General features: G+C 44.8%; 1 protein-coding gene across 1 annotated transcript in view; it reads left to right on the top strand.

Moving 5' to 3' along the window:
* The window catches only part of LOC309548275 (uncharacterized protein), a gene marked incomplete at both ends in the record, with an annotated part of 45,206 nt that overhangs the window by 5,003 nt on the left and 19,772 nt on the right, over positions 1–20,431 (top strand). Inside the window, one exon of the mRNA XM_082248222.1 lies at positions 9,501–9,874. Within this exon, the coding sequence (XP_082104348.1) occupies positions 9,501–9,874 (374 nt within the window). The remainder of the gene's footprint in view (positions 1–9,500; positions 9,875–20,431) is intronic.

Below are 20,431 nucleotides of genomic sequence, written 5' to 3'. Positions count from 1 at the left end.
GGGTTGTTTGGGGAAGGGGGGGGGTTCTGCCCTCCTTAATGGGGACAAGGGTCTTTTCCTGACAAACCTGGGCAGGGGGCTTATCAGAATGAATGGCTAATTTATCAAAAAAGTGTCAGAAATAAATAAAAACAGTACACAGATTTCAGGTTCGTCACTAACGGCTGCCTGCGGAACGCCTGCTGGGGCATGCTGGGTCGGTGAGGTCACACGCTCCTTACCTATTTAGGAACTGTCAATCGGAGGAGCAGGCATTCGGTGGTCATCCTTCCTCGCAGGCGGAGTGTTTTTTTCTTTTTTCGGGTCCGGCGGTGCTGCAGGCGTCATGATTGACGATGAATCTGCATCAGGGGACATTGTTTTTTTGTAATTAAATTCAATTTAAAATGAATTATTTAAGAAAAAAAACTGACTTGTCAAAAACCTGTGTACTGTTTTTATTTATTTATTTTATTTATTTTTGTGAATGAGTAGGGGGTACCCCATACTTATTCACATAGGGGGGCTGGGATCTGGGGCAGAGCCCCCCTGCCCCAAAGCACCCACCTCCCGTGTTGAACGCATGTGGCATGGTATGGTACAGGGGAGGGGGTCCTGCCAGGCAGCGTGCTCAGGAAAGAATCTGGTATGGATTTGGTAGAGACCCCCAAAAAGGGTGTTTTTTTATTTTTATTTTGGCCCCACATCATTTTTTTTTATTACCAGGTGCCGGCAATAGCTTGCATCCACAAAGTACATTGAATTGTCATTTTTTTTTTTTTTTAGAAATGTTAGTTTTGCTGCAGCAGGTTCTATACATGGTACGGATGTGCTACTTTACAGGCAGTCTAAGGGGTCCCACCAGGCACTATATTTTTTTTTTGGAAAATTGTTTTTATTCAGTTTTCAAAAACATACAAAAAGAAAACAGTAACAACGGTTACAATAAGACAAGGCAGACATCAAACAAGAACATCCACCCAACCCCAGAAATCCCCCCCCCCTCCCTCCCAAAACAGACACCAGCACCCCAACATCATCCCGGATGACCGAGGCCAGCAGGGTCGGCACCGGCCCACGCCAGAAACAAACGCAGGCCGGCTCTGACCCACAGAGAAGAGCACCCCTCAGTAGTACCCAATCAAACCCCCCTCAGTGCATACCCAAAACACAGCTGTCATGTAATATAGTTCAGGCTAGGCAGCAATACAGAATAAAGTACATAAATCTAGCAAACCAACACTCAAATGGCATAACATAATAACAGGACGCAGGGCCAGCGTCAAGCCTCCTCCCCCAAAGGGTGCAAAGTTAACCAACTGTTGAGGATGATTCAACCCACGCCTTCCAGACTTTCTCGATTTTTTTGGGACAACCCCTAGATATGTATGTCGCCTTATAGTGCGGTAGGCCAGCATTGACCAAGCCCCTCCAGAAAGAAAGCGAGGGAGGAGCCTCCTTCTTCCAATGGAGCAGGATCGCCTTCTTGGCATAAAACAGTAGTATACTTAGCAACGTTCTGTGGGCCACCGAAGGGACCACCTCCTCCACCAAACCCAAGAGACATACCCTCGGGGTTAGTGGGATCGGGGTCAGCAACACCTCGTTAAGACAGTCAGTCACAGTTCTCCAAAACATCTGGATCTGGCTGCAGTCCGAAAAGATGTGAGTCGCGTCAGCCGGAGAAGCAGAACAACGCCAGCACTCAGCGGACGAGGTCGGATAAATCCTGGCCAGGCGGGCCGGAGTGTAGTAGATCCTGTGCAGGAATTTGAATTGTATGAGCCGGTCCCTAGCGGACACCAGATATTTAAAGGGTTCAGTCCAGACCTCATCCCAGTCGTCACCTTGCAGGTCGGGCACCTCCAACGTCCACCTGTCTCTACATCTAGTAATGCTAGGGGGGGGGTTAGTCTAAACATATCCTTATACACAGTCGAAAGGATCTTGAGCGAGGTGTCACAAGACAACACACACTCAAGATCCGAACGGCACATTTCCATGTGAAATGTGGCAAACTGGCTTCGGAAAGCATGTCGCAGTTGGAGATATCGAAAGTAATGATTATTGGGCAGGTCAAAGTTTTCTTTCAAACGGTCAAAAGGAAGAAGATCCCCCGCTGCCGTGATGTCCCCCAAGGTCTTAACCCCTTTCACCGCCCATACCACCGGATCAGGAAACTTATGGAAGTGGGGGAGGGTAGGATTCATCCACAGGGGGGTAGATGGAGAGAAGCCAACATAGCTAGGACAGGTCAAGCGCAAGGATTGCGCCCAAGCTCTAACCGTGGCTTTCATGGTCGACGTTAACGGGAGATCCGAGCCAAGTCCCCTAAACAGGGCCAACCGGAGGGTCTCAAAGGAGCCCAGATGAGCTGCCTCCAGGATCGTGGCCGAATCCCCGTCATCCGCCCGTAGCCAGCGTCTTGCAAACACCATCTGACCCGCCAGGTAATACTTACGCCAGTCAGGAAGTGCCAGACCACCACTGCCCCAGGGCTCCCTGAGGGCCCGCAGGCCAATCCTGGGAGCCCCCGGTGACCAGAGGAAGGAACTGATGATACTGTCCAGTTTTTTGTAAAATGACATAGGAACCCATAAGGGGGAATTACGGAGGAAGTACAATACAACTGGTAAAAATTTCATTTTAAAGACACTAATATGACCCAAGAGGAACAGCGGGAGCTTCCTCCAAGTCTGCACATGTTGCTGTAGGCTAGACAATAAGGGTAGGAGGTTAAGATGGTAATAGTCCTGAGGGCTACTTGTTACTTTGACCCCTAGGTAGGTAAAGCTATCAACCCAGCAGAGGGGCAGGTCCCCAGCCGCAGCAGAGCGGGCACCATCATCCACAGACAGGATAGCGGACTTCCCCCAATTGACCCGAAGGCCAGAGCACTTGCCAAAGTCATCCAACACAGTCAGGGCCGCTCGAAGAGAGGGGCCCAGATCGTCCAGGAATAATAACATGTCGTCTGCGTATAAGGCAAGGCATTCTTTAATGGAGCCCACCCTGATTGCACTGACGGCCGGGGAGCTGAGCAACGCTATAGCTATAGGTTCCAGCGTGAGGGCGAACAGGACACCAGGCACTATATTTAAAGGAATTTTTAATTTTAATGTTTCACTTTAAGCATCATTAAAATCATGGCTCCTTTAAAAACTATTTTTTTTTCAAAAAAATGTTTGCATGTTTTGCATTGGTTTGTGTCCCCAGTTCATCCATTCTGGTCACCCACCCATTAAATCTTTGCTGCAGCCAAAACTCAGTCATTTAGTGGCGGTATCTCTACTGCGGCTAAATGACAGCTTCCAGTTTGGTGGGTGGGATGCTGGAAGCCATCACCATCCTAGCAATGAATGACGCTGTGCAGACTGACCACCTGCATCTGAGCAACCAATAAAATTTCACTGCACAGTGTCACTGGGTTTTAGGACACAGGTGGCCAGGAATATGTGATTTAGGGATGAAGTAGTGAAATTTGGTCAATTTAATGAATAACATCACCTGGGAGCCCCTTACTCTACTTTCAGCTGCCAGCTTGGGAAATGTCATTTGCAGTGAGATTCTGTGGGTAGCAGATAGTCTTCATGTTTTTCTGGAGGAATCTACTTTCCTGGATGCCATTATTATAGACTTATTTTTTATTTTTTATTTTTTTTGGGGGGGGGGAGGGGTTGCTGTTTAGACTTTGTCATTGTGCTGTGTTGTGTTTTTATTGTAAATGAGTAACTAGACATACTATATACCCATTATTCATTCATGTAGGAGTAGCAGGATATCTGGGGGCCTCCTTTTTTATAGGGGGCTTCCAGATTCTGATAATTTTTCACTGTGGACACTCACAACCACTTGGCCAGAGTTGTGGGGGAGAGGCCCTGTCCCTACTAACATGAGGACATGGTGCTTTGCTAGGGTGCCTCTGTCAGGGTACCCTTCTCATGTGGAGGGCTTGTGGCCTGGTATGGTCCAGTGCAGATTCCACATCATGGTGTCCCTCCACCACTTCAGTTGGACATCCACTCATCGGCCAAACATTTATTGATGAGACGTTTATTAATGAGATCTACAGCCAGGTCTGGTGACAATGTATTCCTGCATGATGCCTGAATAAAGATGAAGTCGGTCAGCATGTCACACCCTTTACATATCCCATCACTTCTTTACCAATTTATACAAAGATATCACACCCCATTCCTTCTGAAATGGGAAGAGATTTGGGTCATACATTCACCCAGACAGAAAGATATCATATCCTATTCTTTACTCACAAATCCTCCTTTCCCAGCAGTGTCCAGGAGTCCGGATATAACATTCTGACCAGATGGTATACAGTCCCCACTCTTTTACTCAAAATTTTCCCCACAACCTCTCCTACCTGTTAGAGGTGAAATAATGTCAGGAGAACTCTATTACATATATTCTGGGAATGTCCTCTGATACGCATTTTGGAGAGAAATTCAAAGATAACAAACATCTAACCAGAATATGACCCCCCTTTCTAAGACCCGATATAAAAGAATGACTGCTCATTCACCTTATAGGTGTGGTCAGATCTTCTATCCCACTGAAATGGAGATGCATGGATCCCCTACAGTGTGTCTGTGGATTTCCAGGGTTAGTAAGATCTCACCACATTCCTGAAGTGCAAGGAAGATAATTAGGAATAATTTGCTTTGAAAACTAGAATTGATTTTCAAGATTCGCCTCCTGTTGATTTTAAAGAGGTTTGCATTTAAGTCTGCAATTTTTGGATTTTTAGACACACTTGCTGAATCCACCTGCAAATAAAACCCAACCACATTCCCCCATCACTATGAAGCACATTTCTCTGAATGAGAACAAAGAATGAGATTCTCCTGCTGGAAATTGTAATAAACTGTCTATTTTATCAGCCAATGGGAATAATATAGTGTCCGCAGTCTAATATAATACAAATATTTAAACTTGTATAATATTGTACATATTGTTTCTATATATTAGATATATTTAATAATGAATGTTCATAAAGAAAGAAACTTTATTCAGTCGTTTTTGTAAATAATTCTGACTTTTATTTGTTTTTGTACAGGTGGATTTATGAACCAAGTTTTCGATCATTTTGGACTTCATCAATTCAGCTGAGTCACATGGGAAATGAGCCACATGGGTGTCTTATGTGACTGAAAGTCTTAATCATAATTCACTGGAGGATTCACACAGGACACAAGTCATATCCGTGTTCTAAAGGAACAAATGCTTTGGATCTTCAACATTGATCCAGCCTCAGAGGACAACAGGAGAGAAGTAATTTCAGTGTTCTGGAAGTTACAATGGCTTTACAGTAACAAGTCCAACCAGGGCCGGACTGGCCTATCGGGATACCGGGAAATTTCCCGATGGGCCGCCGGCCCTGGGGCCGCATTAAGACCCGGCCGCCCGCAGCGCCGCTTTAAGACCAGGCCGCCCGCAGCGCTGCTTTAAGACCAGGCCGCCCGCAGCGCCGCTTTAAGTATTGGCGGCCGCTGCATTGATTGGGGCCGCTGATAATGGTTGGCCACTGCAGGCCTGCACTGCCCCGCCCCCCGCTGGGCTCCGTCTCTCCTACGTCAGCCGCTGTGAGCGGCGTGACGTCACGAGGCGGCTGCCCCTGCGCGGCGGATCGGCGGCGGTGCATGAGCTGAGGCGAGCTGTGGCTGGCGCGGCTGCTGAAGAATGTCTGTCACGGCGCCGACAAGGATGGTCCCTCCTCCTGTGACACAGACGAGACGTCATGCTCCACATGTGATGTGATCGCAGGTGAGGGGGCTTACTGAGGGGTCTGTCTGTACTCTGTACTGGGAGGGGGGCTTACTAAGGGGTCTGTAGTGGGAGGGGCTTACTAAGGGGTCTGTAGTGGGAGGGGGGCTTACTGGGGGGTCTGTACTGGGAGGGGGGCTTACTGGGGGGTCTGTACTGGGAGGGGGGCTTACTAAGAGGTCTGTACTGGGAGGGGGGCTTACTAAGGGGTCTGTAGTGGAGGGGCTTACTAAGGGGTCTGTAGTGGAGGGGATTACTAAGGGGTCTGTAGGCGGAGGGGGGCTTACTGGGGGGTCTGTACTGGTAGGGGGGCTTACTAAGGGGTCTGTAGTGGAGGGGCTTACTAAGGGGTCTGTAGTGGAGGGGGGCTTACTGGGGGGTCTGTACTGGTAGGGGGGCTTACTAAGGGGTCTGTACTGGGAGGGGGGTTTACTAAGGGGTCTGTACTGGGAGGGGGGCTTACTAAGGGGTCTGTCTGTAGTGGAAGGGGGCTTACTAAGGGGTCTGTAGTGGGAGGGGCTTACTAAGGGGTCTGTAGTGGGAAGGGGGGCTTACTGAGGGGTCTGTACTGGGAAGGGGGGCTTACTGAGGGGTCTGTACTGGTAGGGGGGCTTACTGAGGGGTCTGTACTGATAGGGGGGCTTACTAAGGGGTCTGTACTGGGGGGGGGGGCTTACTAAGGGGTCTGTACTGGGAGGGGGGCTTACTAAGGGGTCTGTACTGGTAGGGGGGCTTACTGGGAGGGGGGCTTGCTGAGGGGTCTGTACTAGGAGGGGGGCTTGCTGAGGGGTCTGTACTGGGAGGGAGGCTTACTGAGGGGTCTGTACTGGGAGGGGGGTTTACTGAGGGGTCTGTACTGGTAGGGGGCTTACTGAGGGGTCTGTACTGGTAAGGGGCTTACTGGGGGGTCTGTACTGGGAGGGGGGTTTACTGAGGGGTCTGTAGTGGGAGGGGGGCTTACTGAGGGGTCTGTACTGGTAGGGGGCTTACTGAGGGGTCTGTACTGGTAAGGGGCTTACTGGTGGGTCTGTACTTTGAGGGGGGTTTACTGAGGGGTCTGTACTGGGAGGGAGGCTTACTGAGGGGTCTATACTGGGAGGGAGGCTTACTGAGGGGTCTGTACTGGTAGGGGGCTTACTGGGGGGTCTGTACTGGTAAGGGGCTTACTGGGGGGTCTGTACAGGGAGGGGGGTTTACTGAGGGGTCTGTACTGGGAAGGGGGGCTTACTAAGGGGTCTGTACTGGTAGGGGGGCTTACTGAGGGGTCTGTACTGATAGGGGGGCTTACTAAGGGGTCTGTACTGGGGGGGGCTTACTAAGGGGTCTGTACTGGGAGGGGGGCTTACTAAGGGGTCTGTACTGGTAGGGGGGCTTACTGGGAGGGGGGCTTGCTGAGGGGTCTGTACTGGGAGGGGGGCTTGCTGAGGGGTCTGTACTGGGAGGGAGGCTTACTGAGGGGTCTGTACTGGGAGGGGGGTTTACTGAGGGGTCTGTACTGGTAGGGGGCTTACTGAGGGGTCTGTACTGGTAAGGGGCTTACTGGGGGGTCTGTACTGGGAGGGGGGTTTACTGAGGGGTCTGTAGTGGGAGGGGGGCTTACTGAGGGGTCTGTACTGGTAGGGGGCTTACTGAGGGGTCTGTACTGGTAAGGGGCTTACTGGTGGGTCTGTACTTTGAGGGGGGTTTACTGAGGGGTCTGTACTGGGAGGGAGGCTTACTGAGGGGTCTATAATGGGAGGGAGGCTTACTGAGGGGTCTGTACTGGTAGGGGGCTTACTGGGGGGTCTGTAGTGGTAAGGGGCTTACTGGGGGGTCTGTACAGGGAGGGGGGTTTACTGAGGGGTCTGTACTGGGAAGGGGGGCTTACTAAGGGGTCTGTACTGGTAGGGGGGCTTACTGAGGGGTCTGTACTGATAGGGGGGCTTACTAAGGGGTCTGTACTGGGGGGGGGCTTACTAAGGGGTCTGTACTGGGAGGGGGGCTTACTAAGGGGTCTGTACTGGTAGGGGGGCTTACTGGGAGGGGGGCTTGCTGAGGGGTCTGTACTGGGAGGGGGGCTTGCTGAGGGGTCTGTACTGGGAGGGAGGCTTACTGAGGGGTCTGTACTGGGAGGGGGGTTTACTGAGGGGTCTGTACTGGTAGGGGGCTTACTGAGGGGTCTGTACTGGTAAGGGGCTTACTGGGGGGTCTGTACTGGGAGGGGGGTTTACTGAGGGGTCTGTAGTGGGAGGGGGGCTTACTGAGGGGTCTGTACTGGTAGGGGGCTTACTGAGGGGTCTGTACTGGTAAGGGGCTTACTGGGGGGTCTGTACTTTGAGGGGGGTTTACTGAGGGGTCTGTACTGGGAGGGAGGCTTACTGAGGGGTCTATACTGGGAGGGAGGCTTACTAAGGGGTCTGTACTGGTAGGGGGCTTACTGGGGGGTCTGTACTGGTAAGGGGCTTACTGGGGGGTCTGTACAGGGAGGGGGGTTTACTGAGGGGTCTGTACTGGGAGGGGGGTTTACTGAGGGGTCTGTACTGGGAGGGGGGTTTACTGAGGGGTTTGTAGTGGGAGGGGGGCTTTCTGAGGGGTCTGTACTGGGAGGGGGGCTTGCTGGGGGGTCTGTACTGAGAGGGGGGCTTGCTGGGGTGTCTGTACTGAGAGGGGGGCTTGCTGGGGGGTCTGTACTGGGCGGGGGGCTTACTGAGGGGTCTTTACTGGGAGGGGGGCTTACTGAGGGGTCTGTACTGGGAGGGGGGCTTACTGAGGGGTCTGTACTGGGAGGGGGACTTGCTGAGGGGTCTGTACTGGGAGGGAGGCTTACTGAGGGGTCTGTACTGGGAGGGAGGCTTACTGAGGGGTCTTTACTGGTAGGGGGCTTACTGGGGGGTCTGTACTGGGAGGGGGGCTTGCTGGGGGGTCTGTACTGGGAGGGGGGCTTGCTGGGGGGTCTGTACTGGGAGGGGGGTCTTGCTGATGGGTCTGTATTGTATTAGGGATAGGGGGGAAACAGCATTGTATTAGGGGGAGGGGGGGTCAGCATTTTATAAGGGGGAGGGGCCGGGGGAACAGCATTGTATTAGGGGGAGGGAGGGTCAGCATTGTATTAGGGGGAGGGAGGGTCAGCATTGTATTAGGGGGAGGGAGGGTCAGCATTGAATTAGGGGGAGGAACGTTGCGCTGAAAATGATGTTGCGCTGGTATAATGACGCAATGCTATGGGGCTGGTATGTCATTTTTTCCAGGGCTGGTTTTCATACCCAGTCCGGCCCTGAGTCCAACCCATGTATACATAGGAGGAGTCATTTCAGAAGATATTTCTTGTTTGGAATGTGATAAAACTTTTACAATGGAAGCAAAACATGTCACACACCAGGAGGTTTACAATGGAGAGAAGTCATATCAATGTTCTGAATGTGACAAAATTTTTAAATCAGAGTTAAAGCTTATCACACACCAGAGAGATCACACTGCAGAGAAGCCATATTAATGTTTTGAATGTGACAAAGCGTTTAAAACCAAGCAAGAACTTATCTCACACCAGAGGGTTCACACTGGAGAGAAGCCATATCAATGTTTTGAATGTGACAAAGCTTTTACACAGAAGACACATCTTATCACACACCAAATGATTCACAGTGGAGAGAAGCCATATTATTGTTCTGAATGTGGCAAATCTTTTACAACAAAGGGTCATCTTATCAAACACCAGAAGTTTCACACTGGAGAGAAGTCATATCATTGTTCTGAATGTGGCAAAGCTTTTACAACCAAGAAAGATCTTATCACACACCAGAGGGTTCACAGTGGAGAGAAGCCATATTATTGTTCTGAATGTGGAAAATCTTTTACAACAAAGGGTTATCTTATCATACACCAGAGGTTTCACACTGGAGAGAAGCCATATCAGTGTTCTGAATGTGGCAAAGCGTTTACAATCAAGCAAGATCTTATCACACACCAGAGGGTTCACAGTGGAGAGAAGCCATATTATTGTTCTGAATGTGGCAAATCTTTTACAACAAAGGGTTATCTTATCATACACCAGAGGATTCACACTGGAGAGAAGCCATATCAGTGTTCTGAATGTGGCAAAGTGTTTACAACCAAGCAAGAACTTATCAAACACCAGAGGGTTCACAGTGGAGAGAAGCCATATTATTGTTCTGAATGTGGCAAATCTTTTACAACAAAGGGTCATCTTATCAATCACCAGAGGGTTCACACTGGAGAGAAGCCATATCAATGTTCTGAATGTGGCAAAGCGTTTACAACCAAGCAAGATCTTATCACACACCAGAGGGTTCACAGTGGAGAGAAGCCATATTATTGTTCTGAGTGTGGCAAATCTTTTACAACAAAGGGTGATCTTATCAAACACCAGAGGATTCACACTGGGGAGAAGCCATATCAGTGTTCTGAATGTGGCAAAGCTTTTACACAGAAGTTAACTCTTATCACACATCAGAGGATTCACACTGGGGGGAAAGACCTATTAGTGCTCTGAATGTGACAAAGCTAATGTTGGGCTAATCTATCACCAGAGGGTTCACAAGCTTTAGTTGCAGAGATGAAACTTTGGGAAAAGGGGGGATATTAAATGACTGGCAAATGCCCCATTAGTTTCACAACCCCGATCTCCTCCAACAATCTAGGGAAGAATTGAAAAGATAAAATGCTACTTTAAAAAATACAAACTAACATCTGTGAGCAAACAGGAATGTAATGGATGGATGCATTGAGTTCAGTGCTTATGTCCATCAGAAACACACCTAAAAGGCCTGTGAATATTTCACAGTTGGACATTTTTTTAATAAGCACCATTGATTGAACTGTTTTCCTCATGATTCTCATCTTCATCTTTTTTTTTTGACTGAAAATAACAAATCTATAGACATAACAGGTGATAAAACTATGTTGCAGAGGGAACTCTGGGAATGATAATGACAGATTGCATTACACATTAAGTTAGCAGACTTCCTGCTGTTGGTCTTATGTGTGAATTGTGTTCTGATATTTACTGTCCTGCTGTATAAGGTGTAAATGATTGCCCACATCTTTCCTGTAGTAGCCGGGACTACAAACTCATATTAGAAATGTTAGGATGGGTACCTACCCAAGGGGTTCATTTTTTTTGGATTTGGGAGAAACATTTTTACATGGTTTCTTAAATGTCATTAATGACACTGCCAAGGGGAGTCTCACTTCACTAACAATAGGAGAGCCAATCACAGGCCAGTAACGTTTCATGGTTTATCAATGTAATTGCAGAATGTTTAATATGCATTTATCCAATGGATTTCTTGTCCCTGCAGATAACATTTGCTTCTTGCATGGAAGGAGCACCCTAAAATGTCTTCTCTTCAATTCCATCCATAGCTGTACTTTAGGTTATGTTGCCCCTCCCATATCTGTAAGGGAAAGCCTCAATTTCTCCCAATACTCCCCTGGCCTTCCAGTGAGAAGAAATATTTTCTATGGAGTGGAAATGTTTTATGCGGTGATCCCTTCATAGATGAGTTGGGGAATCTAAAAAAATCTAAGATAATTAGGATGAACCCGTGTACTGGAGTCATGGATCAGATAACCAATGAGACCATTGATGTTATAGCAGAGCTGACAGCAGAAGTGTCTCCATCACCTAAGGTGGTGTCACAGAACTGCATGGCTGCTGACTATCTCTGGGAAGCCCAAGGTGGAGTCTACAATCTGGTGTCACATAGAGAGTGTTGTACATTTATATTAACTGTATAGCCTCAAACTTCTAGTGGGATTTTTAGATCATTAATTACAACATAATTAAAAGTTACTACAAAAAGCTTTATTAGTACAATGCATGTAAAAGAAACATTTGTGCTCAGATAAAATACCAAAGCGGTTGCAAGTAGTAATATGGATGAATGTAGAGAAATAACCACATTTATCTGTCCTAAGGACTGGTGTGAGAGTCTTTCTCTGTCCGCTTTGGTATTTGATCTGAGCACAAATGTTTATTTTACATGCATCGTACTAATAAAGCCTTTTGTAGTAACTTTTAATTATGTTGTAATTAATGATCTAAAAATCCCCCTAGAGGGTTATTTCTATACAGTTCAGTTACAGGGGATGTGGGCATTGCTATCTATCCCCTCCTAACAGCAATCTGTATCTCACTATACATTTATTTTATATCATGAGGATCTCAGAAGGAGACATCTACACAAGGTAAAGGAGATCCAACTGTCACCTGGATGGGAGGAAGTGGAATCCATTGTCTTGGATGGGTTTAGTTGGAACTTGGTTGAGTAATATGGGGGGTTTGCTTCTTAAGCCTTTAGTTACTATTATAGTTTTGATAATAATTTTATACATTGCTGTTGTTGTTTCTTGATTTTTCTTTTTTACTCACATGGTTAAATTCACATTATAGGCCTGAGGATTAGCTAAAACCCCAAACATTATATATTTTCTGAAATCAGAGACCCCGGAGAATAAAATGGGGGTAGTTTTAATTTTTTATGTCACACAATATTAGCACAGCTGTTTATCAAATGCATATTTTCTGTAAAAATACAGTAAGGGTAATTTTAGGGCACACAAATATTACTATTATTGTTCAGGATTTCTATAGCGCCAGCAGTTTACGCAGCGCTTTACAATGTTAGAGGGAGACAATACAGTTACAATACAATAAAATACAAGAGGATTAAGAGGGCCTTGCTCAGAAGAGCTTACAATCTAATGGGGTGGGGCAGGTGTTACAAGAGGTTGTAACAGTAGGGAATGAGCTGATGGAAGATTAGTTGGCGGTGTGTGCAGCGATATGTAAGATGTGTCGTGTGATTGTTGTTTTCCTACATAACCGCACCCAACACTGACATTTGCATATGTATATGGGAACTGGGGGTATAAAATTTGTTTTGTGGTTTGTTTGTTTTTATTTGCAGTGTTTTACTTTAATTTTTGAAACTTTAGTTTAGTTGTTCTCCTTCAGGTCCTCTAACCTTGTAGATGGTGACATGGACTTGTTGTGTGGGAATGAGCAGGAGGGGCTCGGGGTTATCTTCTACCCAATGAGCTTGTTATGGATAAAAGATGAAAGTGTCTTCTGGGAATTTACAGGGATTTGGATGGTTAGAGGGTTACATAAGTGGGCGGGGCTGGTATTAATGAGGGGTGTGTCATATGGTAATCAGTTTCTTAGCATAGATGATATAAATGGTATAAATAAATCCTTGAAATGTAAACTATCTATCTCTTTTCTTCTGTTGGTAAAGTGTCACATATATATGATTAATAAAGTTGGATTTTATTTTCACCTCACAATACTGTGGTCTGGGTTCTTCTACAACACATCCACACAAAAATGTAATCTTCCAGTTATAGAAGTCTGGTGGAATGGGTGACAAACTGATTGTATCTCTTAGGTCTAGGGGCGGATTGCCCATTTGGGCACTATGGCACTGTCTGAGGGCCCGTGGTCAGTAGGGGGCCCCTGAAAGAGGCTCAGTCCGCTCCTGGAGGTGCCCACAGCTTAATATGCAGAAGAGAGGTTTAAGCCTGAAGGAGGCATGGCATTCTTTATGACGGTTTCTGCAGTGCTGGGAGAGGACTCTGGTGCTGGCCGGAATGAGAGAGCGATGGTGGAGCCATGGGGATGGTAGCAGCGGCAGCCACTCCGGCCACCTCTCCCTCTGTGGAATTCAGCAGAGGGGTGGGGCTACCATCCACATCCCCACCATGGGGGACAGCCAGTGCTAAACTTAGAGAGCTGGAGGTGGCAGAAGGCACTGCAGAGCGGAGTCGTCTCAGAGCTAGCAACCCGCCTTGTGTGCAGCAGGTCAGTGTGTGATCGCCAGCCCAGCAGTTTAGTGTCACTCTGCTTTAATTTATACCAGCAAGGCTGAGTGTTCCTGCCCATTGCCCATCCCCCAGGTGCTATTCCCTATCCCATATATAATAACCCTGATTTCTATATACATAGTGAGTGCTATTCCCTATATACTGTATAAGACTGATATGTGTACACTGAGTGCTGGTACCTACCTGCATATATAACACTAACATCTTTATACGGAGTGCCACTCAGTGTACAGATATCAGTGTTATATATAGGGAAGATTCGGGGTGTCTGGCTGTGCAGGGTGGGGGATACCAGCTATAGGGTTCCGCTAGGGATAAGATGAGTAGATTTATGGTACTTTTTTTTCCATAGTTTTTATACATTTTATTGCAGTTTTTTTTTGTCCTAGGGATGGGATGGGCCCTGTTTAACCACTTCTGGACTGGAAGATTTTTCCCCCTTTAATGGCCAGACCCTATTTTGTGATTTGGCGCAGCGTTATTTTAACAGACAATTGCACGTGCGACACTGTAACCAAATAAAATTGACGTCCTTTTTTTCCCCACAAACAGAGCTTTCTTTTGGTGTATTTGATCACCTGTGCGATTTTTATTTTTTTTTATTTTTTGCGCTACAAAAAAAAGAGCGACCATTTTGAAAAAAAAAAAAACAATATTTTTGACATTCTGATATATAACATTCCCCAAAAAAATGTAAAAATCAAAATCTTTTTACATTTTAGGCCAATTTATTTTCTGCTACATATTTTTTGTAAAAACAATCACAATAAGCATATTTTGATTGGTTTGCGCAAAAGTTATTGTGTCTACTAACTACGGGAAAGATTTATGTCATTTTTATTGTTTTTTTTTTTACTAGTAATGGCGGCAATTTGCTATTTTTTTTTTTTTTGTGGGACTGCGACATTGCAGCGGACAGATCGGACCCCTTTCTGACATTTTTGACACTTTTGGGGGTACCAGTGACATTACTACAGTAATCAGTGCTATAAATATGCACTGTTAGTTTAATAATGCCATTGGCAGGGGAGGGGTTAACACTGTTGGTGATCAAGGGGTTAAATAGTAAGCCTAGGGTAGTGATTCTAACTGTGGGGGGGTTGGGCTTGTGAAATGATCAGAGACATGCAATCCTATATAGAAGGATCACATGAGCTCTGTGATCATTGCAGGGAGAAGGACGGGCGGCTGTGTTTACAACATCTGATCGTCCTTCTCTCTCAGCGGGGGGCGATCGCCGGTGTCAGGTGACAATCGGAGCCGCCTGACACACGCACCAGCTTCCCTGCTGACGATCGGGGGTGGGAGCGTGCCGATGCCGGTGCACGCTCGCCCCCTACCTCCTCCTAGGCAAAGGACATACCGATACGTGGTTTTGCCTTGGAGAGCCACTCTGCCGCCATATATATATACAGTATACGGTCAGCAAGTGGTTAAATAAGAGGACCCGTCTTTTCAGTTCACTTTAAGGAATTCATTGGCAGTATTTCTTCGCTCTAGTTGCCGATTCTAATCCTGTTCTGAATTTCCTCCTACCTTGTAACCTCAAGGCAGACGCGGACAGACTCCATGGAGACATTTTACTTATAAATAAATCTGTGTAAACTTTTCTACCTATTTGTATGAATGTTATTCTGTTCAGCCAGTTATGTTATTTATGTCCCCCTGCTAGACAGCAGAGCCAGGTTGTGACCTCACTTTTCTCTGCACTGTATAAGGAATTCAGATTGGTCACCACCCTGCCCCCTCCTGTAAGACTCTTTTGGACCTCACCCTTAATATGGGCATTACAAAAAACAAATAAATTGCAGTCATATTGGTCCACAGACCCGATTCATCATATGCCCGTGTTCTCTGCTGCAATGGCCAGACATAGATAGGAGAAAATAATGTGTTTCATGTACTTCAATGACAATATATTTGCAGCAAAAAAAAGATCTTCCATGGACTTAACATGCCTCTCAGCAAATACCTTGGGTGTATACTTTCCAAAAAGGGGTCATTTAGGGGGTGTTTAACTGACCTGGCATTTAGGAGCCTCCGAAAATGTGATAGGTAGTCAGGAAACCCAATGTGCCTTGAAAGCCTGAAGGTGGTCATTGGATTTTGGGGGCCTGTATGTGGCTAGGCTGCCAAAAAGTCTCTCACATGTGGTATCCTCATATTCAGGAGAAATAGCAGAATGTGTTTTGGGGTGTAATTCCACATATACCCATGGCATGTGTGAGAAAAATCTCATTAAAATTACAACTTTGTGTTAAAAAAAAATATATATTTTTCCAACAACTTATTGGCAAAAAAAAATAAAAAATCTTCTATGGATTCAGCATGTCTCTGAGCAAACATCTTCCAAAAAGGGGTCCTTTGCGGGATGTTTGTACTGTCTTGAAATTTTAGTGCCTCAAGAAATGTGACCTGAATCATGAGACCCGAATCATCATATGCCCGTGTTCTCTGCTGCATCCATCCATGACTGATCAGTTTACCGGCTCGTTGCCTGTACCATGTGATCACTGTGACCAATCACAGCAGATCACATGACATTTGTAAACAATGGATGGCTTACTTTCATGTCATCCATTGTGTACAATTGTGTAGCTAGCTGTGATTGATCACACTGATCACATAGTACAGACTGGGCCAATCAAAGCCCATCTATACCATGTGATTCAATGTAACAAATTATGGCTAATCACAACAAAACAGACCAAATTAATCTGTTTCAGTCAGTATAAATGGTTGATCAGGTTAGTATAATGTACTGGTATAAACAATCAAAATTTGTAAAAAAAAAAAAACCCCAAAAAAACAAGATCACTTACCCAGAGCAGTACAGTGTTTAAAAAAAAAAATTGTAAAAAAAAGTAATAAAATGGAAAAAAAATATTATTTTCATATTATTATCTTTTTTTACATACTGTCACCAGTTAGTGTCCCTGATCACCATCACACCCATTATATGACAATGCTGTATTGCACTGGTGACAGTATGTTAAAAGAAAATGTGACTTTTTTTTTTTAAATTTTCACAAAAATTGTGACAAAATATTACAACTTCAAAAAACTTGCCATGCCTCTTACTAAATACCTTGGACTTTCTAAAAGGGATAATTTGGGTGGGGGGGAGGGGAGTATTTGTACTGTCCTGGCATTTTCAGGCCTGAAGAACTGAGATCGGCCGTCAGTACATCAGGATTGATCGATTTTCAATAGTTACTCATACAGTAGTTTGTGGACTCTATAGCAATCCTACAGACTAAATAATATACACTGATTTGGGTTATTTTCATCAAAAATGTAGCAGAATACATTTTGGCCTAAACTTCTGAAGGAAGATTATTAATTTCCAAATTTTTTAACAGTAACAGAAAAGAAAAACTTTTTTTTTCAATATTTTCTGTAGTTTTTCATTTATTTAGCAAACAATAAAAAACCCAGTGGTGATTAAATACCATCAAAACAACGCTCTATTTGTGTGGGAAAAATGATAAAAATTTCTAATGGGTACAGTGTTGCATGACTGCGGAATTGTCATTCAAATTGTGACAGTACTGAAAGCTGAAATCTAGCCTGGGCAGAAAGGAGGTAAAAGTTCCACGTACTGAACTGGTTAAAGTAGCACAGTACTGAATTGCAAAACAAGCCCTGGACATGAAGGGGGTAAAACCTTCCTGAGATCAAGAGGTTAATAAATCTTGCTTTAATTATACACAGTTTGGTTTTAGTTTCCTGTGATACTTTTTAATGTGGTATGTGTCCAACTTTGCTTGCAACCATCCAACATTGAAAGCGTGTACCTGCGTTTTCTAGGCTTTGTTTTAATGGGGTATGTTTATTTGTTTATCCAGCTGTAAACTGGTGCTGCTATATGCTTTCTTACCTTAAATTTATAACCATTACAGCCTTTAACCTTTAGAGGTATCCCCCGGTTATCTGTAGATCTTTCTGAAGTGAAACCCAGTGCCAGCTAACCAGCCCTAATTTATCAATTCCTGATTGCTTAATTGGATAAGCCCCCACCCCAGGTCTAAAAGTATATAAGTGCAGCATCACTTGGGGACAGCACATTTGAAGGGGGGCACATTTGCTTTTGGGGGGCTCTCTTCTCTAAGTGGGGGGGGGGGGCAATTTCTACAAGTGGCATGCACTTCTGATTCTGCACTTCAGAGAATGCACAAAGTGATTGAACACAGGAAAGGCTGAGATATATACCACATATACTGCAGGTGATCTCCATCATTTTTTTTTTTTTTTTTTTTTTCTCACCTCTTCAGCTCTATCCTGGTAAAATGCACTCTCTGCCACTTCTTCTGACTGCCCTATCCTCCATCCTTAAATTCTCTCTACTTCACCCCTCTTCTCCACCCCACAGCTTATATATATCATCCTCACTTCTGTCCTCACCTTATTACTGCACTCACCATCTCCTGCTATTTCTAAATCCACATGCACACAAATCTTCAAGGACACTGAGGCATGTCCCTTCATATAAATCACACTCTCATATTGCCACCCTCACCTTTCTGCTTCTCCTGGCCTCTGGAGACATATCCCCAAACCCTGGGCCTCCATCTACCCATGCTCAATACACCACCTATGAACAAGGTATTTCTGTGTAGACCACAGAGGAAAGGAGGTTAATTAGTCAGCAAAATAACATATCAGGCTCTATGTAAAGTAAACATAGATGTTTTATTAATAAATTTATAGGGTATATTAACAACCGTGCAATAAAATCATTGGATAGATACGATCAGTGCAAATACGAGAAACAAGACAGACAAGACATATATATAAACAAAAAGTGACAAAAAACCGGCCGGCATGAGCTTATTATACTTCAATTAGTATTAATATACGATCAATCGTTTTATCAATAGGATTTCTTGAAGGGACTCCTCACAGTACAATCGTACGCCAATCTGGATTGGTAGCTGTGTGTGGGTAGTTAATGTTATCTGATTTGCTCCAGGGAGGCCACTAACCGTGGTAAATATAAATAAGGCGGTTATGGAAGGTGTGCTGCTGTGGAAGATATGACAAAAATTTGTAATTTCCTTATATGGTGATATATCATTCCATATGGTTATGTGGCTTAGTTGGGGATTTTTTCAGTGATCATGTATTATTGCCTTGATCACTGATGGTTGTAATACCGTTGTTTCACCCCTAGGTGGTCGGATGTTGCTCCACAGATATTAAATGAAAGTTAGTTTATAACCAAACACAGATTTCCTTTAATCTATTAAGAGCAGCAATATATCTACCTCTCCGGGGACTACACAATGGTATGACAATATTGTCTAACTCATTGACGGTTAATCACCGTGTCTTCACCCCTATTTGATAGATTTGCTCTTGTATAAAGGATATTCAGTAGTGCTGGGGACTAGGCAGAGCTTTCTCAATGTTTACCGCTGACCGCGCTTGTGTATCGGTTCAGTACGGTTCGCATGGAGGGTGTTCGCTCTGACGGCGTGAAGCCGTTTCTTCACCCCTATATAATAAGTGTTTGGTTTACCTTTGCTGATAGTCTGTGGAGCAGTGCATCCGCCTCCGTTGTTTGTCGCCACCGTTTTCCATGTGCTGTCCTTAATTTGCGCTCTCCTGGTCGCTCAGGGCGTCTGATGTGTGGTTGGAGTGGTGAAGGGTGTGCCGCCGGGCAATGACGTCGACGCGTTTCGCCTTTCTTGCGTAGCTTCGTCTGGACGTAGTTTGAGCCAGTCAGCTGATCCCTTTTATCACGGTCTTTTCAGCTGTTCTGACTCCGGGTTGATTTATGGTAAGGGAGTTTCTTTGCGTTAGGTTCTCACACCTGTTGTGGTGGGGGCATGGTTAGATGATGTAATTAAGATTGGATTGCCGATTTGCATTGTACATGTATTCTCTTCGGCACAACATCGTTATTATTCTTGGGGTACAGAGATCTGGAATTTTCATTAATTAGGATATGGCAGGCATATTCATTTAAGAATTACATTTATTGTAGTGTCACTCTGCGAGAAAAAACTTTTTTTATAAAAATCTTTTATATATGTTGTTAGATCGAAAGACAAAAGTTAGTTACTACAGATATTGCAATTTTAGTTCCTTCTTTGTTCCAGTGAATTTAGGATAAATGATATCTTAGTTATTGTTCACTAATATTAGTCTGATAATTACTAATATTAGTCTGATAATTATCGATCGGTGATGGGCTGTTTTAATTGGCAGTGCTTAATTTTGCAGGGTTAATTAAATTAAAAATTAAACCATTAGATGCCGCTATATATTATATATACGTTAATTGTATATAGGTATGCAGCTATAGCCCCTTACGAATATTCACTGGTAGAGGTTTCTAAAATTGCATTACTGCATTTTGCACAAATAGTTAACTGAACAGGGTGATGACATACACATGACATTTAAGGTCATTTGGACTGATTGTATTTATCATTGTACTATTGTACATGCTCTGGGTGTTAATTTCATCAGTTGTCGGTGTACTATAATAGTCTTTCTGTTATCATGTGTGGTGGTTGAGGGTTAAGTGTATTTGTGGATGGTGTTTGTTTACTGAAACATGTAGGTCGGGATGTGGGGAAGATTGTATCCCATTGTTCAATTTCGGGAGTCTTGATATCCAGTGGGTTCTTGTTGACAGATGGGAAAAAGGGGGTATATATTGTTTTCCATTCATTTACATTTAATGTTAAAGAAAAACTTGAAGGTTCAAAAGTCATTAATCTATCGGAATTTCAATTACAAGAACATCACACAAAATTGCTCAAAAGAGGACTCTCATTTTCACCTAAAAACACAATGGATGAATTTACAGTATACAAAGACATTGTACTGTTTATAAGAA

The sequence above is a fragment of the Pelophylax lessonae genome (assembly GCF_965119305.1).
Source record: "Pelophylax lessonae genome assembly, chromosome: 2".
NCBI classification, from domain to species: Eukaryota; Metazoa; Chordata; class Amphibia; order Anura; family Ranidae; genus Pelophylax; species Pelophylax lessonae.
The sequence above is the reverse complement of the archived record's forward strand: the minus strand, read 5'-3'. Positions and strand labels throughout refer to the sequence as shown.